General features: G+C 38.9%; 5 protein-coding genes across 5 annotated transcripts; 1 reads left to right on the forward strand and 4 right to left on the reverse strand.

Annotated features, from left to right (window-relative positions):
- Positions 1 to 53: 53 nt before the first annotated feature.
- Positions 54 to 4,515, reverse strand: LOC120009078 (L-ascorbate oxidase homolog). Its single transcript, XM_038859529.1, has 8 exons — positions 4,218 to 4,515; positions 3,874 to 3,983; positions 2,933 to 3,203; positions 2,075 to 2,174; positions 1,471 to 1,816; positions 900 to 1,265; positions 748 to 826; positions 54 to 562 (listed from the first exon to the last, which is right to left on the reverse strand). The coding sequence occupies exons 1-8, from the start codon at positions 4,350 to 4,352 to the stop codon at positions 350 to 352; spliced, it is 1,620 nt and encodes a 539-aa protein (XP_038715457.1). The 5' UTR covers positions 4,353 to 4,515; the 3' UTR covers positions 54 to 349.
- Positions 4,516 to 5,033: 518 nt separating this feature from the next.
- LOC120009081 lies at positions 5,034 to 7,185 on the reverse strand. The gene has a single exon (XM_038859532.1). It carries the CDS (start codon positions 7,146 to 7,148, stop codon positions 6,822 to 6,824), a length of 327 nt encoding a protein of 108 aa, XP_038715460.1. The 5' UTR covers positions 7,149 to 7,185; the 3' UTR covers positions 5,034 to 6,821.
- A 1,423-nt stretch (positions 7,186 to 8,608) lies between these two features.
- Positions 8,609 to 12,980, forward strand: LOC120009079 (cytoplasmic tRNA 2-thiolation protein 1). Its single transcript, XM_038859530.1, has 10 exons — positions 8,609 to 8,789; positions 8,882 to 8,996; positions 9,481 to 9,623; positions 10,117 to 10,236; positions 11,050 to 11,162; positions 11,249 to 11,341; positions 11,448 to 11,488; positions 11,982 to 12,048; positions 12,161 to 12,272; positions 12,469 to 12,980. The coding sequence occupies exons 1-10, from the start codon at positions 8,688 to 8,690 to the stop codon at positions 12,631 to 12,633; spliced, it is 1,071 nt and encodes a 356-aa protein (XP_038715458.1). The 5' UTR covers positions 8,609 to 8,687; the 3' UTR covers positions 12,634 to 12,980.
- Positions 12,981 to 13,126: 146 nt separating this feature from the next.
- On the reverse strand, positions 13,127 to 15,122 carry LOC120009080 (DNA-directed RNA polymerase III subunit RPC6-like). The gene is made up of 2 exons (XM_038859531.1): positions 14,836 to 15,122; positions 13,127 to 14,296 (listed from the first exon to the last, which is right to left on the reverse strand). The coding sequence occupies exon 2, from the start codon at positions 14,292 to 14,294 to the stop codon at positions 13,575 to 13,577; it is 720 nt and encodes a 239-aa protein (XP_038715459.1). The 5' UTR covers positions 14,295 to 14,296; positions 14,836 to 15,122; the 3' UTR covers positions 13,127 to 13,574.
- Positions 15,123 to 15,856: 734 nt separating this feature from the next.
- Positions 15,857 to 27,492, reverse strand: LOC120009082 (large proline-rich protein BAG6). Its single transcript, XM_038859533.1, has 18 exons — positions 27,261 to 27,492; positions 24,938 to 25,078; positions 24,402 to 24,519; positions 23,295 to 23,402; positions 23,036 to 23,154; positions 22,810 to 22,902; positions 21,567 to 21,674; positions 21,343 to 21,412; positions 21,105 to 21,259; positions 20,332 to 20,496; positions 20,177 to 20,248; positions 18,920 to 19,040; positions 18,531 to 18,848; positions 18,342 to 18,439; positions 18,009 to 18,239; positions 16,640 to 17,206; positions 16,392 to 16,547; positions 15,857 to 16,209 (listed from the first exon to the last, which is right to left on the reverse strand). Exons 2-18 carry the CDS (start codon positions 25,064 to 25,066, stop codon positions 16,138 to 16,140), a joined length of 2,700 nt encoding a protein of 899 aa, XP_038715461.1. The 5' UTR covers positions 25,067 to 25,078; positions 27,261 to 27,492; the 3' UTR covers positions 15,857 to 16,137.
- Positions 27,493 to 27,884: the final 392 nt, after the last annotated feature.

Here is a 27,884-nt window from a genome sequence, read left to right on the forward strand (position 1 = left end):
ATATTGAGACAAGGAAAAAAAAAGATTAAAACTTAATCGTGCTAAATAGGTTATTGAAATTGAAAGAATAATCTTCATCTCATAGCATAAGAATGCATTGCAATACAAACATTGCTTACATAAAATTCAAATTTCAAACATAGAAACTTAAACTAATAGAGCACAGAGAATACAATCTTTAGTAGAAAAGAATGAGACCTCGAGCTGAGGTCACTCTGGACCTAATAGTACATTGTTCTCATCTCATATATATCAGTAACCTAACAGAACACCCAAGAAACACGACCTGAAACCAAAAACTCTATCTTCATCCAGCAAGCTTTGGCTATGGTGTTTTCTGCAGTGAAGCTTAGAGAGGACGTGTTCGCCGGCCGCTAGCCCTACCACAGGTGAGTGCATTCTTTGGAATAGGGTACTCATCTCTAAGAGAAGTTGAACTTGTATAAACCCTTAAATAAAATTGCTGTCCAAGGTACTGCCTTGCCCAAAACTCAGACCTTATGTTCCACATCCCTACATTGTCAAGTGCAATGTATATAGCAGTCCATGACATGGGATACACCTGCACCCATTAATCATCACATACATTTTGATCAGCATCACAATCCTACATGCTAACGAAATGTTAAGGATCCAAGTGTTTTTTTGTTCCACAGGCATCTGTAATACTGTTGTTTTTTTAATGGTCTTTTTAATCTAACACCACAATATTAAGTAGCATGAATGATATAATGACCAGGGCCTTACCTGAACAGTGCATCTTGAGACTGCATCGCGAAGATTGTACTGAGCCCTACTAGCTTCTGTCCACTGTCCTCCATCCATACTGCATTGGAATTCAAATTATAAGCACAAGCACTCAAGCAATGGAGTCTTAATACGTGCTTAGTCTCACTTACCCAACAACCCAGAAATAATAGCCTGATATGTGCCAAGACTGGACGATATCCTCGCCATTTTGGAACACAATTTCAACGAATGCTCGATAATCAACACCCATGACTGATGTGTCAAGGTAGATACCACCACCAGTTGGGTAATCTTGTATACTTCCGACGCGAAAAACTCCGCCAATCTGGAAGTAGTCAGCAAGCTTAAGGGGAGTGTCAGCTGGGACAAAAGAGACACTGTTCACTGCATATCTCTGCTTGTCACTGACTTGGCCAGCTGAATTTGCAAGCCTGATCGTTCTCGTTGTGTTGATCATACCATAGTGATATGAGCCCTGTGGATTTGGCCTTGGTCCACTTGCTGTGAGATTAGTCCTGCAAAAAATAAATAAATATAAATATTGACAAGGTTATATGATAATAATACAATAATTCTTCCCGATCACAGTGATTTTTGTCCCAGATACTGAAATAGACACACACGGTCACATAGATCATCCTTAGCATTTTTATATATCATGTAACAAGCCTGGTGGGCTTTCTGCTGGGCCTCATGCAAGGTCCATAAAAATATGACTACCTGATGGAGCGGGCTTGGTTGAGAGACCAGTCAATTTGGATTGTGGGTCCACCAGGGATTGGGCCTGAGACTGGGCCAGCAGAGTTGCTATAGTGAAGAACCCCAGTAGTAGTGTTAACAGGATTGGTGAACCTAGTTGAAACCACAATGTAGTAGTCCTGACCAGGCTGATCAGCAGTTACTAGAACTGAATAAGACTGGCCCACATGAACATCAAGTGAAGAGTAGGATGACTGTAGGGTGTGGGTCCCCTCCACTTCCACTAACTTCATCGTGTGGCCCTGGATTCTGAAGTTGAGAGAGTTTTGCAATCCAACGTTCGATATTCTAAGCCTGTATGTCTTTCCTGTAATAAAATAGCTAAATTCAATATATATAATTGCATAAAAACACTTTTTTTTAATAAACTAGGAAATCTCAGCACCAACAGTCATTTTCTGACCCCTAGGCCAAATCCAATCCCCATGCCACATCCCCACTATGTGACGAGCCTTATTAGGCCAAAGCCTTTGAAGAAATACGCAAAGAAATATGTTGCGCCTAGCCTAGCTCAGCCAATTACCAAGAGAGTTTTTGAAGGTATTGGAGGGGTTGGTATCAATACCTTGTTCAACAGTAAGAGCATACCCACTGCCACGACCATTGATGAGGATTCCATCAGGGGGAGGTAGCTTGTGTCCTCCATCCAAACGAGCCCTTAAGTCCTACGCAATCACACATTTTGTCAATAATAATGTCAACTTGTTTATCGTAACCACGTGTTCACCACGTGCCTTTTACGTTTATTAGCATGGGCCCACATGACAATTTAATAATGAGCTGGGTGCACATGGCGTGACATGTGCAGTAAAGGAAGACTACTTGTAAATGTATTCAACTAGAACTTCCTAAAACAGACAAAAAAGTAGAGGGAAGAGGCCCAACACGGAAGAAGTGCTGGCACTGTTAATTGCCCCAAATATGCTCAAGTCACCGACACAAACACGAAGGAGTAGCGCCACCACACATCAATGATGTTAGTCGCCTTTAGATTTATCGATTTCAACGGATACATTAGACCCACACAATTTTGTGTTTTTCCATAAACCGTTTTACTTAATAATACTTGAATCCAGAGAAAAAGATTTTGTGAGGGGACTTTTCCTTATAAACGCACATCACTTGTGTTAACCTATGGGACAAACAATTCGTAAAAAGATCAACAAGTAACCCTAAATTCTTGGACCCACATCTCAAAATGCATTTTTTCTAATATTTAAAAAAATAGATTTTTTTGGATAATTGAGAATATCATATAAGTTTGTCATTTATATATCCGATAGGAGTTTAATTCGGGACATCAAATTCGCGTGCATAAAAATAGTTTTCTACCTAACAGTAAGATAAGTTGAGTCAAAACCCTAACCACAAAGGTATGTATCTTATTTTTAGCGTACGAAGAAAGTAAGGATAGATTGGTTACCGTGTGATTAGACATGTACCAATCTCCAATAAGGATAGTGTAGTCACCGGCAGGGTCCGGGAAGGGAACAGGGATCCGAGGGCGGCTGAGGATCCGAATACCTCCAAAACCACCGGCGGCCTTGTGGAATCCAAGTGAAGGGAAGTAGTAGAAGCTCCCAATTTGGTCCTTCACTTGTAGAATGTAAGTGAAGTTCTTCCCTGGAGGGATTGGACATGTTGTTCCATACACACCATCTACGTATGAGTTTCTTCTCTGCTGAATCCCACTCCTGCATTATACGTTCAAGACTAGTATCACTATAAACATTTAGCACAAAAACTTTAAAATAAAATAAATATTATTACAGGTAATGTATTAGCCTTTCAGGGTCTTATCATAGACCCAAATCTTCCACAGTGTGGAGGACAGCTAAGTTACAGACTTGCAACCTAAAATAAAATATAACAAAAAGAAAAACAGTTCGGACGGATAAGAGACGTGTTAAATTCCTCATGGTGGAGAACAAGTTTAGTGTAATGTGACATATTTTTCAAATCATTAAACGAGAATTAGAGAGTACGAGAATTGCAAAGTTCTCAGATCTTATACGGAACGGTAGTTGTTCGACAGCTATCCAAGATTAGGTATAATAAAAGGCAATTAAGCACCTATTCGGGCATAAATAAACTTGTTGAATTCAGGAAGACTTGCCAAGAATGCAAAAACATACAAAGATAGTTATAATATCTGAATTTTAACCAAATTAGATCGATTCAGATTATTACATCCACATGAGTTTTTATGAATGAGTATCAGAGAAACAAATGTGATGATTAGCGAGGGTAGAGTAGTCTTTTCGAGCTAATAAGGCCAGGGCGTCAGTGGCTCAGTGCACAACTGCACATATTCTTTGGGGATTGACAGATGGGGAAAGGCAGGTTCACGAGATAATAACTTACCAGGAAATTAGGAAAGGCTCGTCCAAGCTGTTAAACACATTGATGATGAGATTATCATTGGTCACAGAATGAATGTCAGGCCCTGGAAATTGTCCATTGATGAGTATTCCCTGTACAGATTCACCAATTTAATTCTCAACATAAACGTAAACAACACTCGTTCACAAACCTCATGCAATGAGCTGAGGTCGAGAACAGTCAATATATACACAGATCTTATCCACATAATATGTGGAGAGACTTTTTCAGGAATGGAACATGTTTAAGCCGAACCCAGATGGATAAATGAAGTCCAAAAGAAACTCAAATCTCAGATTTGGAATATCAAAATTAACCAACCATACCTGCTGTCGAACCCCAAGTGGCCATATGTCCCCATAAGTGACATTCCAGTCGAAGAACCTGTACGGATCTTCAGCTCCAACAATGGCGAAAACGGAGACAGCTATGCATAACAGGCTCCAATAAGTCAGCCGCATTTTTGAAGCAGAAGCAAGTAATTAACCCAGAGAGAGCGCCCCTTTTGCTTCTCTTGGTTAATTAGTGAGGGATTTGGAAGGTCAAGAGATGAAAGAGCGAGTGGCGAGAGAGACTTGAAGAAGAAGAGGGAGAGACAGCTAGCAATTGAAACGATGAGGAATGGCACCGTATTTAAGTGCGGTACAGAGATAATATTCGCGGTAAAGAAATAGAGGGAAAAAGATAAAACAATGGAACGAGTCAAAGAGAGGTGTCGGTGGTAGGCGATGGTAGGCCCACCGTAATATGTTTGACCCCTGTGTAATGTATATATATGTAATGCATGTATGTATGTATACGGGTATGTGTACATGTTTGATTGTCTCCCACATGGGTTTTGGTGGTTTTAGAGTACAATGTCATGTGGCGGTTGTTTTGTTTTGTAGACCGAAATGCATGTAGCTTGTGATGGGAGGGTTTTTTGAAAAACAGGGGATGCAGTGCATTTGTCGTGAGATAAGACACTCCCGTGCGATCCAAATTTAAGTCCATATCTCGAGGGTTTTTGTACGGTGTTGTTTGCAGTTAACCAGAAAAAACAATAGTCTTCATGCCTTCATTTGATTTTGATAACGATTTTACAGTACTTGCCAAGAGAAAATGAAAGAGAATCTTAGTCCAGATGGCATGGCACATGTATGTTCAGTAGGCACTTGTCCATGATTAATATTCGCTTCTCAAAACATATAAATACAATCTCATGAAAATGGGGAGCCACATTCACCGATAAGGCAGGAGCCCAAAGAAGTCAACATCCCTAATGATACATACATTATATGTGACCATTAACCGCAATTAGTGGGCTCAAGCCACACATACGAGGACAGTAGATGGTTTACACATGTTGTATAACATTCATGCCAGGACGTCCTCTTTCCCTGTGGAAAGCAAGCTCCCAGAAAACTTAGAACCCTTCTCCCCATAATCTTTGAAAACAAAATCCATTTGGTGCCTGTCCAAATATGTTGACATCTTGACTAATGTTCTCACGAGAGACTTTGAATCGTTTAATGGAATTGCCTTTCAAGGCCAAGGGTAAGATCTTCCTCATTGCTGATTAGAAACCATGGTTTGAATCTCCATAGCAAAGACACTACGATAACTGTGCATTAGCACCATACCAGAAATGGTGGGCCATGCAAAAGTGTTTCCTACCTTAACTACAAAGGCTGAAGTGAAAAGAGCACAAGATTACACAGCCTAACAATCTGGGAAACCTAGTTATCTTTCAAGCAGATTTGCAAGGTCAACGGGGAGAAGTTCAGAGCAAAGGAAGTAGAGCACGACAAGGTTTAGCAGACTTTGGATAAGAGCAAAAAACTTGATCTCAGCGACTACATAAACGAGTAGTATCAGTAATGTTGGTAAACTTCTGATCCACTTTGTTTAAGAAGAATGCGTTAATGGCTTTTTGTATATTACCATCCAACACATCAATCAATAGCTTGACCGAACATTTAGGTTCTGATCAACAAATCCTGGTGAAAGCCAACATTATGTTCTTCGATTACTTCTCACAAAACCATCGGTGCCATCAAGCTTACAGCTGCTCCCCAAAAAAAGCCCCAATGGCATGATAGGTGACGGAATCCTCATTGGCAAGCCATAAACACCCATCAGTCGGCTACAGCTCTTCACTCAAAACTCAAAACTCAAAACCCTGCACCGGCTAAATAACTGAACAATGCAACCTTTGCCAACATCTACATTTTCCAACCTTCTACCGTCATGTCATAATCTCATCTCCAACAAAGTGAATTCTAATAACACAAGCTCAGCACAACTAGGAATTTAAGTACACACCGGTTTAAATCCCGTTTAGATCTTTCATATGAGCAATACCAAAACCACTAGGACACCAATTCATTAGCACCATCAGAGTAATTACTATCAGACTTGTACACATAACTGAAGCCAATACTACAGAATATCTCCAAGCATTAATAAAATGAAAACACTTGCAATACAATCAATATGGCAATCAAAAGCAAACTTAATAAAACCCTAAAATCCAACATCTTCAACCAAGAAGAGAACAGAAGGGACTTGCTCAAACCTCATGCTCACCTAAATCCAATATCCAACTCAGCAGACTCCTGACTGAAGATACAAAATCCCATGGACATAAATGCAAAAACAGTACTGAAGAAGAATGAAGATAGACCCTAAATAATTAACTATTATAACTAGTTGCAAAACAAGAAGTGGAAAACCCTTTAAAAAAACTTCCAATCCATTCATCTCGGTTCAATTTCTTCAACAAAATTACAAATAGTCAACAATAAGGCATAGAGCATTTCAGAGAGTCAGCACACATTCTACACATTTTATTGGCTCAAAAACCCCAAGTGCAGCTCTAACAAAAATGAGAAAAACGCAGCAAAGAGGAGTTACTCACTGTGAAAATGGAAGGATTTATCCATCACTATTCAATCATCTTTGCCGAAGAGCTGGCGGAGTCGAGAAGCGAAGAGACCTGTGGGCTCGACAGAGGCCTCTTGGAGGAGACTTTGCTTGATGTGCCGCATGCGGTCGGTTAGAGATTCCCGTTCTCGTTTCAGAGCTTCGGTGTCATCCTCAAGGTCGTTGATGCGGTACTTTTGACCTAAAGATCTGATGCTTAAAAGCAAAATTCCAGTCACTGCCAAGAACTGAATGTAGCTGTGTTTGTGCTTCTTTGCGTTCGCTACAAATCCCGCAGAAGCTTTAGCATTCTGGTTGGCCGTAGCAGAGCCAGACGGTTCTGAGGAAGCCATGAGCGGGTTCAATTTAGAAATGAGCGAGTCTCCAACAATAAATCGGCAGTGACGAGAAAATCTTCAGTGGTTTCTGAGCACCACGTCATCACGCTGACGTGGTGCGCATGTTCCACTTAATGGATGACACCTGGCACTTTATACCCAGTCAGCAAAAATTAAAAATCATAAAATTAAAAAAGAAAGAAATAAGAAAAATCAAGATCTTCATCTTCTTCTTGTCATATGGTTGTAATCGACGCCGCTTGATCTCTCCAACTTGGATCACCTGCTTGAGTCTTCACTACCATGACCTTGAAAGCAGTGCTACTGGTTCCTTCTTCTTCTATAAATCTCACGATGTATTTCCATCAGTTGAAATCGGCTGTTTTAATCTCCATTAATCAACCTAATCCCTTCATCCACTAATAGTTTCTCTTCCTCTCTCTCTGAGTCCTTTCATTAATCACTTTAACCACATTAATCACCAACTTTCAAGTCCCCAAAGATCTCTCTAGCCTCTCTACCTTCAACCATGCAGATCTCCCTACCTGATACCCAAACCCGACCCGACCCACCAAGAGACCCGTCCCATCTGCATCGTCAAGACTCAAGACAGAGGAATCTGGAGAAATTTTTGTAAGTTGAGTCGCCAAATGGATTCGTAAATTGGGCATGAATTTCTGGTTGGACGAAGAAGATCTGGGTTTGTGGAGAAGCCCAGATCTACGGTCATCTCCAATCACCGGTCTCCATCTCCAATCGTCGATCTCCATCTCCGGTCTCCATCTTCAATCGCAGGTCTCTCCATCTCCAAATGGGTACCGTCGCTGACTCTCTCTGTAGATCTCGATCTCAGCGGCAACAGTCTCCGGTCTGGTGAAGATGGAAGATTGGTTGGACGACGTTGCAAGGAGATCTGGGTTTTGTGTTTATGTTTTTTCTTTTTCTAAATTTGAAAATATCACACATAATATTTTTTATCTAAAATTAAATGTATAAAGCCATGTCATCCAAAATTTGCTGACTGAGAATTAGTGGCGCCATATGTCGAATGTTCAGTGGAACATGCGCACCACGTCAGCATGATGACGTGGTGCGCAGAAACCACTGAAGATTTTCTCGTGACTCGGTGGTTATCTCAGTTATAGAGTTACTGCAAGGCTGGGCTTCGTGGGTCCTAAATTTATGGGCCTCAAGCGTTGTTCTTCCGGGCCAGTCCACTCTTGATTGGACTCTGCTGGGCAGAGGCCCTCACTGACCATTGACCAAGACAGAGGAGGAGGAACAACGCTTGGCTCAGCTAGACAGGTACTGCGGGTCTGGGCTTCGTGGGTCTAATTTATGGGCATGGAGTCTTGTTCTTATGGGCCAGTCCACTCTCTATGGGACTCTGCTGGGCCTCTGCCCCCATGACAGTCTGACCATTGACCTTGATAGAGGAAAGAAGGAAATAAGGAAACTAGAAACGACGTGGTTTAAGGTAAGAAACTGAAACAGCTTTGCACTTGATGTTCTGAATTCTGATTCCATTCCGCGAAGCTCTGACAGACGTGCTAGATGGCGGAAGCCGAGTCGAAGCAAAGGAAGCCCGGGGCTCGCCTCTGTTGCATTTGTAGCCAAAGAAGGCCCGCCCTAAAAAGGCCTAAAACCCTAGAGCAGGTAGTTTGAGTTCTTGAATAGTAGTTCAATTTCAAGTTCTAAACTATTTTAAGGCTTCAAAGTCTTGACGATTTTTTTTTTGGGGGGTGAAGATATGCAGGGAGTGTTTCTATGAGGTGTTTGAAGAGGAAATTCATCAGGTGATTGTGCAGAACCAACTTTTCAAGCCTGGTGAGCGAGTCGCTATTGGTGCCTCTGGTGGAAAAGGTGAAAAATTTTCTCTCTTCAAAACTAATATCAAGTGAACTCCAAATTTTTGGGATTCAGACCCTTTTGATGATGAGAAATTAGACATTTTTAAACTTTTAAATACGGACAGGAGTATTTAATTGTTGAAGAGTGGAGGCCAATTGTAATGGATGCAATCTGCTTCTTATGCTTTCATCTTTTTTTCTTGATCTATCCGTTCGTGATTAGTTTATCGATGGAGGGGCTCCTCTGTTATCTTGTGAATGAATGTGTTTGTTTTGCGAAAATTTTCGATTTTATTTATATACCTTGTGGACATGCATCTGCTTGTCAACTTTTTGCTGCACATTCAAGGTGCCAAATATTGAATATATTTGATACGCACCTCTTTATATGCAATTTTTTCCCCAAAGCTGCGAACTATACCTTTTGTTGTAATTTACTTATTCCAGTTCAATATTATGCCTTTTGAATTACCGTGTTTTCACCATTTCTGTTGCAGATTCTACTGTTCTTGCCTATGTGTTATCAGAACTTAATCGGCGACACAATTATGGCGTTGATCTTTTCCTCTTGTCAATTGATGAAGGCATTACAGGCTACAGGGATGATTCACTTGAAACTGTCAAAAGAAATGAAATCCAGGTAACATTATCTTCTAGATCAGCATAATTATCAGTTAGACTTGGACCATATTGGCTGTGCTTGTGTTTCCATTCTGCATGGTCAGTCTACAGTGGTAATTATTATCGTTTCTTGTTGACTTCAAGAGCAGCAGCAGCATCCTTTTCAACTGTTGCTGTGGTTCTCAAGAGATTATTTTTGTTATTAGTTTTATTGGGCGTATGTGGTAAATATCGGATCCTACTTTGTTTCCCTCTCACCCCCAACAGAGAGAGGACTGAGGAGGTCTGCGCCCACCATCATTCTGAATGATTGTTTTATCATTGATTTGAGTGTTCTTTTGTTCCTTTCCATTTAATAGGTTTAATATATCTTTTTGAATGGAATGATAGGTTTAAGCTTTCAAGTTTATACTATCATAAATTGAAAGCTTCATAGTTGGATAAATTTTCACCCTTATTTCACTTTCCCTTTCTGTTGTTTGAATGCTCATTATGTTATATGGTCTTGTCAGTATGGGCTGCCATTGAAGATTGTTTCATACAAGGATTTGTACGGATGGACTATGGACGAAATAGTGAAAGTCATTGGTTTAAAAAATAATTGCACGTTTTGTGGTGTTTTTCGGCGCCAGGTATGAGAATATCACTGATATACTCAGCTCCTGCATCCCATTGTTCCTGGTTTTTATAGAAATTGTGTGTTTGGTCTTTGGGAGTAGAAGTGGGGAAAGTTGCTGTTATTATAGGCGCTTCATGTGAACAAAGTGCTATCTTGCTGTATTTGTTTCACACCCATTATTTATGTTTTTTCTTGGGAACCAATCTTGAAACTCAAGCCTTAGATCAAAAGCATTTGATTGCCAGGTTTTTTACTTTTGAATGTCAAATTTTCTGTCGAAACTTTATGTGCTCAAATCACATTTTTTTAAGGGTTTCTATTTTCATGTCTGACCAAAAGCATTTAAAGTTGTGTTCGGGTGAGTTTGTAGATAATGAATCTTAGCTACTTTTTTGTTATTCTAGTTATGAACTATCATAAATTTTACTACTTTATTAAGTAAATAGTTGGATATCATTGTTTCAAGTACTGTGATGCTATCCATTTCGGCTATCGCATTTGGCTTGTATATTGCATTTTATAATAAAGGGGTTGTCTTATTATGGATTAAGTAACTTAATTAGAAACTTTCCTTTTGGATAATTTATTTGAAGTTGTTCTTCGTGAGTACGCCCAAAATTGTGTTTTGCCAACCAAATGATATTTTGTAAGTTCATTTTTTTCCCGTAAAAGTTCATTTTAAAAGTTATTTCTTGAATTTTATTATTAGATATCAAATGAAATCCGAAAATTATATGAGATGTCAGAATCTAATGTGGTTCTTTATATGCGATTACATTGACACTTCAGTTATTCATAAAAATAAATTGATTGCTTTATCTTTAAGGCCCTTGATCGAGGAGCTGCATTTTTGAAAGTAGACAAGGTTGCTACTGGACATAATGCAGATGATATTGCTGAGACTGTACTCTTAAACATATTACGAGGTGATATTGCCAGGTAACAGTCCGTTGATTGAGTCTCCTCTTTCAGATTTTTGATTGTGTTTTCTTCTGTAAAATGAGCCGATTCCACCCATCATGTAGGTTGAGTAGATGCACTTCAATTACAACTGGTGAAGACGGACCAATTCCTAGATGCAAACCTTTCAAGTACACTTATGAGAAGGAGATTGTTATATATCCTTTTGCCTGGCTTTTCAGTTCTATAGACATCCTTGATTTTGTATTATTGACTTTGATTTACTGATTATCTCTACATGCAAAGCCTTAATTACTTATACACGTATGCTTACTTCAAGAGGCTAGACTACTTCTCCACTGAATGTGAGTCCTCATTTTACGATTCTTCATTAAATCGACTGTCATTGTATTTTTAACTTCCTTCTGTGCCTTCTGTCCCGTTTAAACTTCCTATTTTCTTTTCATGTCTATGCCTGCCTTTCTCCGAGTTTTGGAAGCTTGGTTGTTGGACTTATGGTAGATGGTATTCAAATGGGATTTGATATTTTTTATGCCAAAACCTGCATGAACTCCTTTTTTCTTTCTTTCATGTTTCACGTTTCACGTTTCCTCCATCCTTCTGTGCCTTCAAATTATTTTTCTAGCTTATTCACTTAAAATTTTCCATATAGTGGACTCCAACTAAGTAACTTCTTATATGGATGTATTCAACCCCAATTTATTTTGAAAGAAGGCTTTAATTGGGATTCATTTATACAATTTATTAGTTTGGCTAAATGTTGCATTGCTATATCATCAAAGCATTCTTTGCATTCTATTATCTGTTAAGACTTATTTATCAAGATCTTATCTGCAGGCATCTATTCTCCAAATGCATATCGTGGTTTTGCTCGTGAGTTCATTAAAGATCTCGAAAGGATCAGGTGATTCCCAGTTTGACTGTTGTAATCTTTGTTGTTCTTTTACACATGATATTCACCTGCATTTTCCATTCTTACTTGTATTAACACATTGGTTGGTGGCTTACTAATGCAGACCTAGGGCCATACTCGATATCATTAGATCAGGGGAGAATTTTAGAATTTCTACTTCCACCAAAATGCCCGAGCAGGGTACCTGTGAACGCTGTGGTTATATCTCTAGCCAGGTATACCTTGATTTTATTAAAACCTTCGACAAAAATGAAACCTTTGCATTAAAGGCTGCAAAGAGCACACCATCGAAAGGACGATTTAAACCCATCTATTCAACCATTTTCAAATATGAAACTAATATGCTTGTGTTAATTTGCATTCTGTTTGCTTAATATAGAACTTTACTTTTGCGAACTACTTGATGTACAGAAATGGTGCAAAGCTTGTGTATTGCTGGAGGGACTAAATCGTGGTCTGCCTAAGCTAGGCATTGGGCGGAGTCGAGGTCTCAATAATGAGGAAAAAAGAGAGAAGAAACAGAGTAATGGTATAAGTGCTATCGAGAGCAAAGCATGCGGAACTCTGGACTTCTGATGTAGAATGTCTCACCTCACCTTGGCATATTATGAGTCTCGTGAATTGGCCAACGATATATACAAGTAAAGGAGTCTTCTTCATGTGGGTTTCTATATATGTTTAGGTAAAATGCAATATGATGGGTTGGCGTTCTCAAATTTATGCGGCTCCTTATGAGGCAAAACATGTTCATATTCCATTCATAGGCAGCAATTGTTCTGTCTGTTACTAATATCCCAGCTAGTTAGTTCAAACTCCCGACTTCAGGCATTATATGTCATAAGTCTGGTGAGATAACCAATTATGTTGTATGTTACTGAACAGTTTTTTGAATAAAAAAGACTAAACGTCGTCATCTTGGGAGTTTTGCCGAGGCAGATAGCCAAAAACACATGGATGTGTAAATTACAAGAGCAAAGCTCAATCCCGACCCTGTCAGGATAGAGATCCGAAGCATGGTTGAACTCTCTGAAGTGTCTATCCCTGAGTTAACCCTGTATGGAAACATTCATAAGGAGCATGACAGCATTTTTACGTGTGATATATGATACATGGGTATCAAGTGAATTTGACGACTCTCACAGGTTATCAAAATACTGCTCGCTCCATCTATCATCTATGGCCCTATTCTGTCTACCAACTGGCTATCAACTATATACAAATCGCGAACATTAGCTGTGTGATACTGCAGCATCACCAATGGGTTGGGAAGAACTTTACCATATATACAAAGAAATGACTACTTAAATACATGAACATGAAACAAGAAAAAGCATTGCCCAGTTGCAAACAAAGTCACTCCACTTGTCTTCAATCCCACTACATGCTAGAGGAAAGAAAGCCGATATAAACAGCTCCATATTAGCGAATTGCCTCTGACTAATCTTTATGTACGCTAGTTTTCGAATCTCGAATCCTTGCCTAAGAGTTCTTGCAAAACTTCATAAGCAACAATCAGACTAAAAGTCCAACCATTCTTTGTAGTAGACACAGGTTTCTGGTGAAATTACACCACCAGGAGTACAAAGGCTTATCTGAGTACAAACTCCGCAAGGGATGGAAGCGAAAGCCCCAATTTTCGGTTCAACTGCAGCACGTCGTTTGCTTGTCAGCTTATAACAAACTTTGCCGACTGGAATATTAGCAAAATCCCCTAACCCATTACTCCTTACTTCCATGATTTCATTGTCCAAAACCAGTGCCCTCAAAATGTCTTCAATTTGCTGGTTTGTTAACTCAACTTCAAAGGCTCCAGTATCTCTGATCCTGTTTGTAACTCCCTCCATGGTAGCCAACTTCATCTGTCCTATGAATTTTATGCAAAGCTCTTTCAAGCATTTTATGAAATGTACATCTAGACTCCCCCCAGCATACCAATCCCCTCCAGTTATTTCCTTTGAAGGTTCAAACTGTGAAGCCATGTAGTGTTTCCTCCCACGGTTTTGGACGGTTTTAACCTCTTTTATCAAATTCTTTGCCTGAAGAGACTTGAGGGCCTTAGTGACAGCATTGTCCGGTATATGAGCTTCACGTTTCAGGTCTCTTAACCAGATTCCCATATCTTCTTTGGTTTCAATTACTTTTAGAACAATTAGCTCATGTTCGGTCAACGCATTAGCTGGAGAGCTAGAATCTGGTCTTTTCCGTTTAATGGCCAAAGGCCCCTGTGATCGACTCATTCCTACAGACAATGAAAACATGGATCTATTTATCAACTATAAATAGATAAATTTTTTAAATTGCACCATTTGCAATGTTTGATTTCCCTTCCCCAGAAATTCTCCTTGTTTCGAGTTCGAACCCAATAATGGATTAGCATCCAAGATTTGAATGATACCAATAAACAAAAGCGTAAGTTTTAAACAAAAGAAGAAAGAAATTACAACTAAATTTCTCATCCAAAATTTTCTTAAATTTTATCTCAAAAGTTTGGAATCGACTACATATCTATGAGAAAATCAACAAATATGATTCAATATTGATTCGTATAAACTGGAGAAAGATATCCAATAATCTGACAATCATAAAACTAAACTGCATCCGAGCCACTTTCAAATCAATATAACAAATTCAAATAACCTACAGAAATCTCGGAATTGAAACGATGACAAGAATCAATCTCAATTCTCACAGTGTATCAGCCAACAACAAAATCGAGCACAACAAATATGAAAATTAAAAAAAAGAAAAAGAAAGAGGAGTTGGAATGTTGAAACTCACCGGATGAATATTCCGATTCAGAGCTCTCTCAATCTCTGGTTTCTCCAATTGCTTGTTGAAGCCCTACTTACTGAGTTCTGCTAACGTCCACACCCTAGGCCGCGATCTCCCGACTACTGAACTATTGGTAGGAGGCCTAACGCCCTGTGAAGGAGATGGAGCCGATGCAATGTGTTGAGAAGATGAATTGCTTGATTCAGATGATTCGTTCACATCGGATGCTTAGCGGGATAAAAGTGTCTTGCTTTCGCTGCAAAGGAACGACTTTCCAAGGAATTTCCTGATGCATCTTATGAACATTATCTCGGAGATAATAATGAAGAAGCCCAAAACAGAAGTTCCTGGCCCGGCACCGAAATAACCCAAAAGGCCATGGGAAGCCCCATAGAATAAAAGGGTCTGGTCCACCTTGGTGGGCTATAAAATTGCATACCAAAAAAGGCCCATAATCCAACTACCCACAAATCTCAATAGTCCAATTCTCACACGGAATCCGTAAAGAATAAAGAGGGAGGGATTTTGAGAGGCTACTGCATAAAAATAAATAAATAAAGAATAAAATTTTTGCTTCAGCCATATCAACCAAATTCAAATAAGTAAATTTCTGACCTTTATAATTTTGTCTTAGCCACCTCAGCCAAAATCAAAGAAGTCCTTTTCTAATAAGCAAATTAAAAATAAAAAGAGACAAATTTTACCATGATGCTATAATCGCACGAGACCCATGTAGTAGCTGTCCCAGATATCCAATATGTTCACCAAATTTAAAAAAATTGTTTAGACTCCACACTCTAAACAAAGGATATCCGTGAATAAAATTGCAGTGACTTCTATTGCAAGACCTAACCCTTATAATTGCCATAACCTTTACCCTATTAACTACCCTATAGAATTTAGATCAAATTTATCAAGGTACACTCCATCATCCAAACAAATATGAGAATTGTTGAATTAAATATCAAGACTTAAAAAAGGTGTGAGGTTGTGGCAAGATCATCTTCATCCTCCAATAACTCCAAACAAAAGCTCAAACGTTGTTCTTTCTTTTTTCCCTTTAACAATTGCTCAATATATAATTTATCAGGTACCCAAAGAAAATACAAGACCGGCTTGGTACACATAATCATAAGTATATCCACAACAATCCAACCGACTATAATTTAGCGCACATAAAACCCCAAACCTATCATACAAGGTTTCTACAAGCTTAACCACTAATTTAAATGGGACCCCAACAATGTCATTATAAACCTTTTCCTTTCCATTGCAATAGAAGTGAGAAATCATCACAACAGAAAACATTTAATGTTTATCTTGCCCAGAGTCACCCTGAAGTCTTCGATTTAAATCACGCCGTAGCATCTCCAAGTAATCCTGAGGGAACAAATATATCACTCCTTAATGAACAACATTGTAACCATAAAATTTAAAAGAACATCCATGGGGCTCAAGAAAAAAACAACCATCATTAATCAGCTCAAGTCTGGCTGTCACTAATAGTATAGCATACAACACACACAAATACGGATGGATACACAAAATTATGAAGAACTTACATTCGCTAGATCCTCACTGCTGCACAGCTCACCCACAAGATCGTCAGAACTGCTCCCATCAGCATACAACCGAACCGCATTTTCAGCAACAGCATGGAAAACATCTAAAGCACGACTTGAGCCTTGAACCATCTGAGCCACTCCTTCAACATTGACCTGAAAAGGAAGAAGCAGCAACAAGGACTGAGTATTACCAAAACCATGAACTGATGATTTCCAGGTCATCTCATTTAGAGAAGAAAGCGCACCTCGATATTTTGATCACCCGACTTTCCAGCTCCCCTCAAGCTTACCATGTTAGACACTTGCTGGGGTTCAGGTTCCATGCTGGGAAAAGGTTGAGGTGCAGCTGAGCCATGGCTAAGAGCACGAGAAACGACAGGCATCATATGCTGCATCATCCTTGACAGGTCAATGCCGCCCCCTTGGCCATTCCCCAACCCCGAGAACATGTTTCCAATATCTTGGCCATCAACCTGCTGCGCAATTTGGTTTACAGTACTCATAATTTGAGGGCTCTGAGTAAGCTGTTGCAGCATATTCCTCAGGACATCTGGAGAACCAACTCCAGTTTGTTCTGAAACGCCCGACAACAAACCATCCAGAGCGGGACTCTGAAGAATCTGAGACATCGCACCAGCTGTGTCAAATTGACCATGAGAACCTTGCCCGATTGATGATCTACACTCCATGTTTCTATTAACCCCGGCGGATAAAGAACCACTAGTTGCCGTGATTGTGTTCGTACCAGGAGGGGAACTGTCTGTTCCACTATCACCAGCCTTGACCACTTGCTTTGGCTGTTTGCTTCGCCTCTAATCACATAAGTAAAAAGAGAATGAGCAATCAGATGCAAAATCATGATTCAAATATATGTTTTAGATCATATTCAGCAAGGCACCAGGATAGTTTAGTAACATGCCAAAAGAAGCATATGGACATCAAGTCAGAGAGAAAAATATTAGAGCATATATGAAGGAGTTATCCAAGGGTGAAATATTCTTGTTTATGACATAATATAATATAAATTAAAGCACCAATTAAGATCACCACAGTTTATAGCTTATTTCATCAAGTGGTCATGCTATAGACATAAACAGGCATAGATAATTATGAGATGATATCCTTCCGACTGGGATAAGAGAATTCCTACTCTTTCTTATTTATTATTCGACTATTCTATTTTAATTGAAGAAATAATTGGAAAATAAAACAGCAAGTACAAAAATGAGTAATAACCCCCAGTAGAGACTAGTACGATTCAATTCAACATTTTGTGAAAGATAAATATAATCCATCTCATACTCTCATTGAAGTAGAAGATATTGATACAGGAAATATCAAACAATTTTTTTCTCCTAAAGCATGCAATAAGACTTTCCAGGTTGTTTCCACAATTGCTCCGTCACACACATTGGCCCTTTCTATAAATGTTAGAGACTACTGAACATAAAGAAGGGGAAGAGATGCTTCATATAAACCATCAATGTAAAGATATGCATCATATGTAAGTATGGCATATCACACGATATAGAAATCCATGTTCATCATTATCAGAGTGATCCAATGTTAATTAATGATTTGCTATAAAACAAAAGAAAAACAAACTGACTGTACCTTCCGTTCCAAACCCCCTAGCCCCAAGCCAAGGGGAGCAGCTTTAGCATCCGGCTGCAGATCACGCTTCTCACTGGAACTTGGAGCATTTTCTGATGTTTCAGACTCTACAGTAGTATCTTCCCTTGAACAAGTCACAGAGTCTTCCAAGGAACCTGTTGGTAAATCTTCTACTTTGAAAAGACTTCCCATAGCCTCGCTGTTTCCAACTCGGAGAGATTCAGGTTGTCGCTGGTTAATTTTGAGAAAAATTAATAGTAGACAAAATAGTCATTGAAAATTAAAGTCCCTCATTAATCAGACATGCTATTCCTGCATCTACACAGAACATACCGTACGACCATCATCTTCACATGGTGAAGGAGCAACACCAGTTTGCCTAGCTTCATTGACAGTAGTATTATTAGGGTGTTCATTGCCCATGTCATTAACTGAACCAGATTACAAAAACTCTTATAAAAACATTTACAAACCACAAGAGCATCCCTGTTAACAATATAAGAGCACATAACGACTAGCTACCTGACGCAACCCGGTTTTCTCCCTGCATAGCACTGATATAGTTTCCCACTCGTGAGTCAACTTCAGCTAGAAACGAAGAAAGTGATACAGTGTCGGGTGCCGGCGGCGAAACAGAACCTACACCAGCTTGCAATGTATTTGGCACAGCAACACCAGTAGAACGAGATGGGACGGCTGTAGCAATAACATTTCTCACAGGTAGCACCCGCATTGGACCTGAACCTCCAGAACCAGTACCATTGCCACGCTCTCCCTGTGTCCCCTCTCCGTTACCAAGCCTAGCACCAACTGCGTGAACAACAGGTGCCAAGGCCGTACCTGGTAATTAACGGAGTCAAATAAACATATAAAACATTGCTTAAATTGTATAAGATAGGCACCTCCATTACCAGCATGTATATGAATATTTATGTGCCTTGGTGCATTTCCAATACCAAGTGGGCCAACATTTGAGGGATTTGCCGGAGAACCAGAACTGCCAAAAAGGGAGTTTGTCTGAAGAGGAAAAGGCTGCAGATAAACGCAAGATCAATCTACAGTTACAAAAGGATAAACACAGCTTCATCGCTTCAGAGCTACATAAGCTAAAATGCAAGAGAAAAGAAGAGGTCAGAAACGAGATGGCTAAGGCCAATTATGTGTTGCATATAAGGACCCATCCTACCTCATATAGCATGGAAATATATGAAGACCGACTGGGAGACTGTAATTCCTAAAGCATTCATATCCCAAACAAGTCTAGACCATTATCTTTACAAGCTTCTTTTCCAAACACTAACCACATGCCATGCAAGCCTTACGCCCAACGTACAATTAAGCTTGCACAACGCAATGGCAATTGGCACACGTCATAAGCTAACACAACTCTGCATGTACCAATAGTTTTATTTCCTCTTTCTATTGCAGTCTGCTACCCACATCCAAGCTTGATCCCACCTCCACACACCACCCCATGCCTTGTCATTTCATTATTATTCACTTTGTCCAAATAAACCTGACTAGAATTCCCTTCAATTAGCATTCTGTAGAACTTCACAATTACTTGCCCAAGATTAAATTGTGGTTGACGCTGCTTGGCAAGGAGATAGGTAAAGATTAAAAGAACTTAAGTTTGCAGTCAACTCCTAAAATACAATAGTACTTCGATGTGAAATCCAACTCTAGATTCTAGAACAATCAACCAAGAAGGCTGCACAGTTGACTCCTCTACAATCAAACTGTGCATTCCATTACCTAATCCTTCACAATCATTTAATCAATCAATTCCACTTATGCCATAAGACATGACAATGAAATATTAAACCAACAAAATCATAAAAATTCATCAGAAATGCACACATATTCTGATATTCAGACTTTCCTGCTGGGAGATGCAAAACAATGTTTAGGATCAATAACAATGTTTCCCCACAAGCACATAACAATCATATAGAAGAATGTTTCATATTGAACAATGTTTACAGTACAATGTTTAGTAGTCAGTAATAGCTATATCTTGTTTGAATTCTTTTCCAAGTATTTGATGAACTAGACCTCAACATTTCATGGTCACTGCTAGTGGTCAGTATGCAGATATGGTTACTGATACAATTCGTATCCAACAACTTAAGCAAGCTATTTATTATTGCCAACAAATATCCACAGACCTGGACCATTATAGGATTGGGCCCTAACGAAGATATGTAAACTGCAGGCCCAGCATTCACAGAAAACTCTTCCTGCAAAATTACACCATTGCAGTCGTAAATGATACACAACCCGAAAGAAAATCAACTCAGACAATAAGGAGGAGCCCACATACAGGAGAATGTCCCATGCGCAGCATCAAAATTGCACGCCCAAGCTCTAGAAAAAGAGCACCTAAATGTTGCATTGCCAGGCCAAGCGTCCCTGATTCTGTCTGAATTTGCCCCCTTATAGCCGGATCGGAAGAAGCACCATCTTGCTCCAAACGTCCTGCAATATGCTACAGGGTTGCAGCAAATTACAAACAAAATATGATCAGGTAATAAGGATAGATGAAGAAAAACGAAAACTAAAAAATGAGACAAAGAAAAAGAGTGATTATTTTTTCCGAGGAAGAGTGTGTTGTTGCCTCATTTGTGGGGGTTACCAAAGCCGTCACATGATAAAATATTTGTTGGATGAAACTTTTTGTTATTTGCAATTAATTTAACCACCTAAAGGCTTACTGAAACTAAGTAAATGACAAAATATTTGTTGGATGAAACTTTTTGTAATTGACAATTAAAATAACCACCTAAAGGCTTACTGAGACAAAACACTTCCAAGGCTTACATAGGACTATAGGAGACTCAGAGTCACAAACTCCAAATTTCTATGAGGAAATAGTTCGTAGAAGCTTTGACACCAATTTTTTTACATATATGTGGTAAGACGTTGGTCAACAAAAGCCAATATGGAAGAAACGACGCAAAACACTCCTGAGCCCGACACACATGCACAAACTAAGCATAGAGACAGAGAAGTTAACAGCTCCCTATTTTGAACACGTAGAAGAAGAGCCAAAAGGCTAACAGGAGAAGGAAAATAGAATATTGAGACTGTACATACAGATAGTGCATTGATACTGGGACCACTGAGTAGCCGCTGAGCATGTCGGAGAACAATGCTTAGTGATTCAGGCGATGCTAAACCCCGTCCATTGGAAGGTAACTCTAACCTTGGTAACTCTTCTGCACTTGTTGAGGATGGAATTGATTGATTCCCTAGTTGAAGTAAAAAAGTATCAATATAGCATAATGATCAATTACAAGGATAACGAGGAATGGCTAGTATATCATCTCATCACCAATTTGTGATAGTGCCTGCTCCATGCGCATCATAAACTCCAAAAGCGTGTTCAAAGCATCAGGAATTGGCTGCAAGAAAGATATGAGAAATTTCATAAAAAAAATCACAAACCACCATGAGAAAAATTCAACACAAATAATATATGTATCACGTTTAGTCTAGCAGAGGATTGGTTGCTGCAGTCAGAAGAATTTGCATAACTTGAGATTGACCTAGAAATACCTGTCCAAATTGAAACTGTGCCTGATTTCCAGGAAGGACATGGCCACCCACACCACCCCGCATCCCATCCGTCTCATTTCCTTGTTGAACCTGACCAAGAGAATTCAGCTGCAGGGAAAGAGAAGGCACCATTAAAAGAAATTAATCTCCGCACAATATAATTCAGCAATCAAAATGCTGGCTTATCTATTTAGCCAGTTCATCTTTCTTCCCCACTCAAGACACTTAATTCTGAAGGCATATTAATCGCATTATATTCTAGACTATCACCATAAAATTAACAAAATGACACTATTCGCCACAAATGATGTAACCCTAGGTTCCCTTTACCTTTTGCCGAGTTTCAAAACCAAGTTTGACTACATATAAGGAAGTGACAATAAAAAACCCTTAAAATAACTCTCAACTGAATCCACGTGCAAACAGAACTTCAACACAAGCACTGTCAAAATAGAAGGCCACACAATCTCCAACAAATTCTTTTCCCAATTTGAAGGTACTGGTAACAGCAAGCCAAAGGACTAGGAGAAGTGGGGCAAAATGAGATTGAACGCTGAAGTGCAGGATATAACAGTGGCTTTTGATGTCATAACCATCAGTAAAACAAACACATGCGCCAATAAGAAGGCAGAACTAGCACCAAATAACGGTTGGCTGCATTCAACTACTATAAAAGGGATCATGTTCAAGTTTAGGGTAAAAGGTAAACAACTCTCGTGCACAAGGCTCCTGCAGTAAGCGGGGTTAGGGACAAGAAGGATGTATGCACACCTTATCCCCACATAACATATGGAGAGGCTATTTACAGGAATTAAAGATGTGACCTCTAGGTTGCACCCCTGCCTCTCTAACATTGGGCCACATGTTCAAGCTTAGGGCATTGCAAAAATCATGACAAAGAGAAGTTTACTTGTGGCACCTTAACACACCCACACACATATAACATAATCTCAAGTAACTGAAACAAACCGTAAACTCCACCCAAAGCATAGGGTGGGTAAATATGTCTCAGTCTGATAGAAGATAAAGTCAATAAACACACTCAAGCAAGCATATATAGACATATTTTTCGAACAAACCACACATACATGTGTGTGTGGGAAATTTTTTCAAGAATGTGGAACCTTTTTAACATTGGGACACATTGGACCCAACCATGCTGACTAAACCCTCAATAAAAGCTGTCACCTGGGAACTGTCGTGACTGACCATGTGTAAAATTCTAACTAGGAGCATCACTCACCGTGGGTGAAGATGTAGAGGACTGTGTACCACTAGGAGCATTGCTGGCAGTCTGCCCGCCAATCCCAAACGAATTCAAAACTGCCCCAATAACCTTCAACTCAAGCAACAAAAAAGTAAGGTATTACCATGAAACCACACTCTCCCCACCTTTTTCAGCAAAATTAAGATAAAACAACGCAGACCCAAGCAGGATTTGGCAAATCAGATAAAAAGTCAAAACACACCCGACTGAGGTCCGGAACACTGCCTTCACCTTGATCCCCAACATTAAAGGTCCCAAGAACGACACTATGTGATATCTGCCCCAAACGATTACGGGGCACACCAGTGCTAGGATCATTTCCTGCCAGTTTCAACAGAAACCAATAACTTTTTTCTCCTCTCATATAAAGAGGGCAATGGACTTCAGGAAAAGACAGGAAAGGGGAAGAGCGAAGGAAATAGAAACGAACCACATAAAGTGAAAAACCTAGTCATCAATACCTCGATTACCATTATTCCCATGAGTCTCCCCAGAGTTGGTATCAGATGGAGATTGTGATTGGGCTGGCTGCCTTTCAACCAAATGTAATGTATGCCCATTCTCCACATCTGTAAACAGTCAAGGATCCATGTAGCATGGAAGTAAACAGTGTGCAGCCCTAGATGATTAAAAGATTCACAGAGTATCGATGCATCAGCAACTTCATATAAAACACTTCTCAATAACGGCTGGAGAGTAACTAACTTGACCAAAACTACCAAGAAAGTATCCTACAACGGATGAAGAAAAAGGTACATCTTCCATAGTTCCATTAATTAACAGATCTAACAAATCAACTTACATAAACACTGAGACTGAAAACAGAGAAAATTAAGCAAGATAATTATCTTCCACAACTCGGGTTCCACAATAGGTAAGACTTCAGCTGTTAAAAAGAAACAGTATTTCAATTCAAAAGTAAAGCAAACGCTCATCTCATAGATACCCACCATCATTTCATCTTTTCAATGTTTCTATTTCATTAGCCAAAAAACCACTAAGCTCAAATTAAAGGTTTGCAACATGAACCCAAAAAAGCAAGAAAAGTTTGATAACTGTTCCACCATAGATAAAAATCAATAATTGATATAGAATATTTTATACGCGCCCAGCAAGTATCTTTTGGCATTTACGAAGTATTTGATGCATCAGAAAAGTAAAATAATAATAATAATAATAATTCAACCGCTAAAAGCATCTTAAAGTAATAAATTATGAGGAGTATCCAAGATCTAGTGTCTGCTACAACTTAGTTAATCAGCAACTGAATAAATCAAATTTCACAATGCTCAGTTGCCCACACATCAGGCCATCAAAAGAAGTAAATATATGCATACAGAATCAAGGTTTAACATAACAGATTCTTTTCAATAGTCAAAATCATCATAAACCAACAAAACATGTTCTGTACCCAAGTCTTCCACATTTGTAAAAGTGCTTATGTAGTGTTCCAACTAAAATTAAAATAACTAGGAGGGGAAGTACGCCAAACATGCAGAACACAAATTTATATAGCCAAAAAATAATGAAACATGAGAAAATTTCTGTAGCCTGATATGATAGGATACGGTATTCAGAAAGAGGATGGTCATCCTTCAATACCCTTCCCCGAAAGATCAACCGTTGCTGGCCAACTGGAACACCGATTTCATTAGCTATTTTCTCCTTAAAAGCTGAAACGGACATCTGGAATTATTTGCAATAACAATTACATTAGAAATAAGCTCAACGAGGAGAAATAGGGTGTATATTTGAGAATACATAGAAATCCTACAACAGACCTTCAATTAGTTGGTTCTCAAAATAAATTTGATTTTATATCAAACAGATTTACAATAGCAACGAAGAAATTATGTGGGGGTAAGATTTGTTTACATCATGCATGTCATCGACTCCGTTCCCTACGAGAGGCTTGTGCATGGAGTTCCTTAACTTTTAGTGAAGAAAACATACATTAAATTTGAAGAGCTATGTAAAATTTTCCAGCTCTATAGATTCGTCACCACGCATGGCCATGCAATCAAAATGTACATTTAAATACCAAAGCATCTTATGACAAGGGCAAATTGAAGACATGCCAATAAGAAATAATAATAATGCTCACATTCTTGTCCACTTTGAAATTATATAACTGCGAATCTAGAGTTTTAATATTGAGGTCAACAATAGACTCTGAATTTTCCCCAGAAACATTGCTTGAGCTTGAACCTTCTTTAGCATACTGATCCGCCATACTTCTGCAAGTCTGAAGCATTAAAACGTACAGAATCAGCGCCATCTAGTTATCTAAGATTTCCACAAATCCAAATAATAGTAATGAAGCACTTCAATACGATAAAAGGAAAAGAAAAGACACTAATTACAGGGAACAGCACAGCTCTTTTTTTCTTCTATACAAATTATGCTGAGGCCAAGCAGTAAGAAGTTAGAATGAAGGGAAAAAAGAATGGTGTGGGGAAGGGAACAGGGAGTTTGTGAGAGATGTATCACTTCAATCACCCAATGAACCATGTCTATGCAGGCACTCATTCAATAAAGGAACAGCATCTGAAGAGAGTGTATTTTAACACCACATATGTTGGGATGCAAAATAAGGAAGTGTAAAGTTTCGAGTTTCCACTCAAGGAAGTCGGTCTGTTTGGCACTAAATAGGCATAATTCAGCAAAACTGCAACATTGCCAATGACAAAATACTCGAACATGCACCTTGAGTTACATCCTCTCTTTACACACTGCAAAACATGAAACTGTAAGGCTAAATTTCCCTTTAATTGACATGTTATGCAGTCATCACCACCAGATACTGCTTAATATGTTGATTTGGATCAGACACACAATACTGGCTAAAACTTGAGGCATGTGCAACAAGTACCCCTATTAATACTATAATCATTGACAAAAAAAGCATGATATATTGATAATCAAGAGGCACAAAACCAACAAAATTTCATAAAAACCTTTCGTTTTAGTGAAAATCTTGGACAGACTAGGCATTGACAGGCAGCCCTTTACAGACATTGCCATCATTGACAGTCTCATAATACCAAGTACAGTAAAAAAATGCTCCATTTTCTGCCACATTCTTTACGCAATGGATTTATCCGATTGATTGTCCTCTTACTGAGTGATACATTCTTGGGACCCACTATTCTATTTAAAAAATTTCCATCCAATAAAATACTGCCTGAGTTGCAATTTGCAAATCGGATAAATGTTCTCTCCACATTACTCTCATCAGCCACTACTTGGCATGCACCTGTAGACTTGCCAAAACCTAATCAAAACAGTAATTGGTAGCATTCCAAGCTACTTTCACGAGGCCATTTGCTTAGCCTCCTTGTAAACTTCTTTGCACCCTCTTAGCAGGCAAAAATAATATTTTTCATTCAAATAAAAATAAGTATTCCAACCCACATCTCAATCATGTGATTGCATGTAGAATGGCTGCATACACCACCTTCTAGACTTCCATCTCATTACCATATTCTCCCCATTTTTTGCTTCCAAAGCCAACCAATCAATTATTTGCAAAAGCCAATAATAAAACTGACAGAGAAACTCTTACTATCAAATCATCCATAAATTCCAAACCTAATCAAAACAACATTCGAAACTATTCCAACCTACGTCTCAATTAAGTGCCAATGGACATAAAATGGCTGCATATATCACCTTCCACACGCTCTTTTCATTCCCATTTTCTCCCCATTTTTTATGGGTTGCAAAAGCCAGTAATAAAACTGACAGAAAATCATCCATAAATTCCAAACCTAATCAAAACAACATTCGAAACTATTCCGACCTACGTCTCAATTACGTGCCAATGGACATCAGATGACTGCATATATCACCTTCCACACGCCCTTCTCATTCCCATTTTCTCCCCATTTTTTATGGGTTGCAAAGACCAGTAATAAAACTGACAGAGAAACCCTTACTATCAAACCATCCAAAAATTCCAAACCTAATCAAAACAACATTCAAAACTATTCCAACCTACGTCTCAATTACGTGCCAATGGACATCAAATGGCTGCATATATCACTTTCCACACGCCCTTTTCATTCCCATTTGCTCCCCATTTTTTATGGGTTCTGATGCCAAGCTATCTGTTATTTACAACAGGGACAATTAGAATAAAGCTGCTTCAGAAACTATTACTATCAAACCATCGATTCTTAAGATTTCAAACCATTATAGAATGATCCTTGATTGGAGAAACTACGAGAAAACATTGAACTCCAAATAATAAAACAATTTAAAATGAACCCAATCTTGTCCTTCTATAACAAAGCTCGTACATATACGCCTGTGCGCACACGTAGAAACTTTTATAAGCAAATAAATATAGATAAAAACACGCAAATCAAACCCTAGTTGACAGCCATAGCCGAGCAATAAAAGGGAGAGGGTGAAATCAAGCCAACCTTAAAAAATCTGAAATCCGAAAATTGCAGTGAATAAACGAAACGCAACTCAAGCGGGGGTTTCTAGATTGTGAATTTGATGGCAGATAAGCGAATGCTGGTGGTGTAATCAACGAGATCTCTGGATTCGCAAGGGTTCGAGCGCGAGGCCACAAAAGATGGGTCAAGTCGCTGGGTTTTGTATGATCCGTAGAATTCCAGCAGGATCCAGATCCGTCAAGACGTCGTTTGTCCGGCCCGCTAATTCATGGTTCAAGTTGCAACCTAATTTTTCTTTTCCAAACATGCCCAAATTACGGTCCAATTAAAATGTGTTCTCTTTAATTTCCGGATAAGACCCAACCCTGGTCATTGGCCCACTAAAATCCAAATTAAATGTGATATTATAAATTAGAAATGCTTTTTTTGGATAATGGTTACATGAATTAGAGATGGGAATATGTAGGACTTTTAACTGTTATCCTGAACAGAATGTGAAACGGTGAAAGGATTGGTAATGCAAGTTTTGGTCACGAAAAGAGTTACCAAGTCCAATTAAATTATCGAATATTTAAATGTTTTAACTTGTGAACTCAAATTTGAAAATTATTTCAATATACACACCTAGACAAATTTTCGACTATT

The sequence above is a fragment of the Tripterygium wilfordii genome, chromosome 11 (assembly GCF_013401445.1).
Source record: "Tripterygium wilfordii isolate XIE 37 chromosome 11, ASM1340144v1, whole genome shotgun sequence".
Lineage (NCBI taxonomy): Eukaryota > Viridiplantae > Streptophyta > Magnoliopsida > Celastrales > Celastraceae > Tripterygium > Tripterygium wilfordii.

Excerpts from the sequence above, each read along its gene's own strand:
- LOC120009078 (XM_038859529.1), bottom strand. The coding sequence starts at position 4,352 with ATGCGGCTGACTTATTGGAGCCTGTTATGCATAGCTGTCTCCGTTTTC. Across the intron at positions 2,175-2,932 it reads GGTACATGTCTAATCACACG|GACTTAAGGGCTCGTTTGGA; the intron begins GTAACCAATCTA and ends GTGATTGCGTAG. Across the intron at positions 563-747 it reads TCTCAAGATGCACTGTTCAG|GTGTATCCCATGTCATGGAC; the intron begins GTAAGGCCCTGG and ends TAATGGGTGCAG.
- LOC120009081 (XM_038859532.1), bottom strand. The coding sequence starts at position 7,148 with ATGGCTTCCTCAGAACCGTCTGGCTCTGCTACGGCCAACCAGAATGCT.
- LOC120009079 (XM_038859530.1), top strand. The coding sequence starts at position 8,688 with ATGGCGGAAGCCGAGTCGAAGCAAAGGAAGCCCGGGGCTCGCCTCTGT. Across the intron at positions 11,163-11,248 it reads TTACGAGGTGATATTGCCAG|GTTGAGTAGATGCACTTCAA; the intron begins GTAACAGTCCGT and ends CCCATCATGTAG. Across the intron at positions 12,049-12,160 it reads AAAGATCTCGAAAGGATCAG|ACCTAGGGCCATACTCGATA; the intron begins GTGATTCCCAGT and ends TTACTAATGCAG.
- LOC120009080 (XM_038859531.1), bottom strand. The coding sequence starts at position 14,294 with ATGAGTCGATCACAGGGGCCTTTGGCCATTAAACGGAAAAGACCAGAT.
- LOC120009082 (XM_038859533.1), bottom strand. The coding sequence starts at position 25,066 with ATGGCGGATCAGTATGCTAAAGAAGGTTCAAGCTCAAGCAATGTTTCT. Across the intron at positions 20,249-20,331 it reads TGCGCATGGGACATTCTCCT|GAAGAGTTTTCTGTGAATGC; the intron begins GTATGTGGGCTC and ends GTAATTTTGCAG. Across the intron at positions 16,210-16,391 it reads GCAGTGAGGATCTAGCGAAT|GATTACTTGGAGATGCTACG; the intron begins GTAAGTTCTTCA and ends TTGTTCCCTCAG.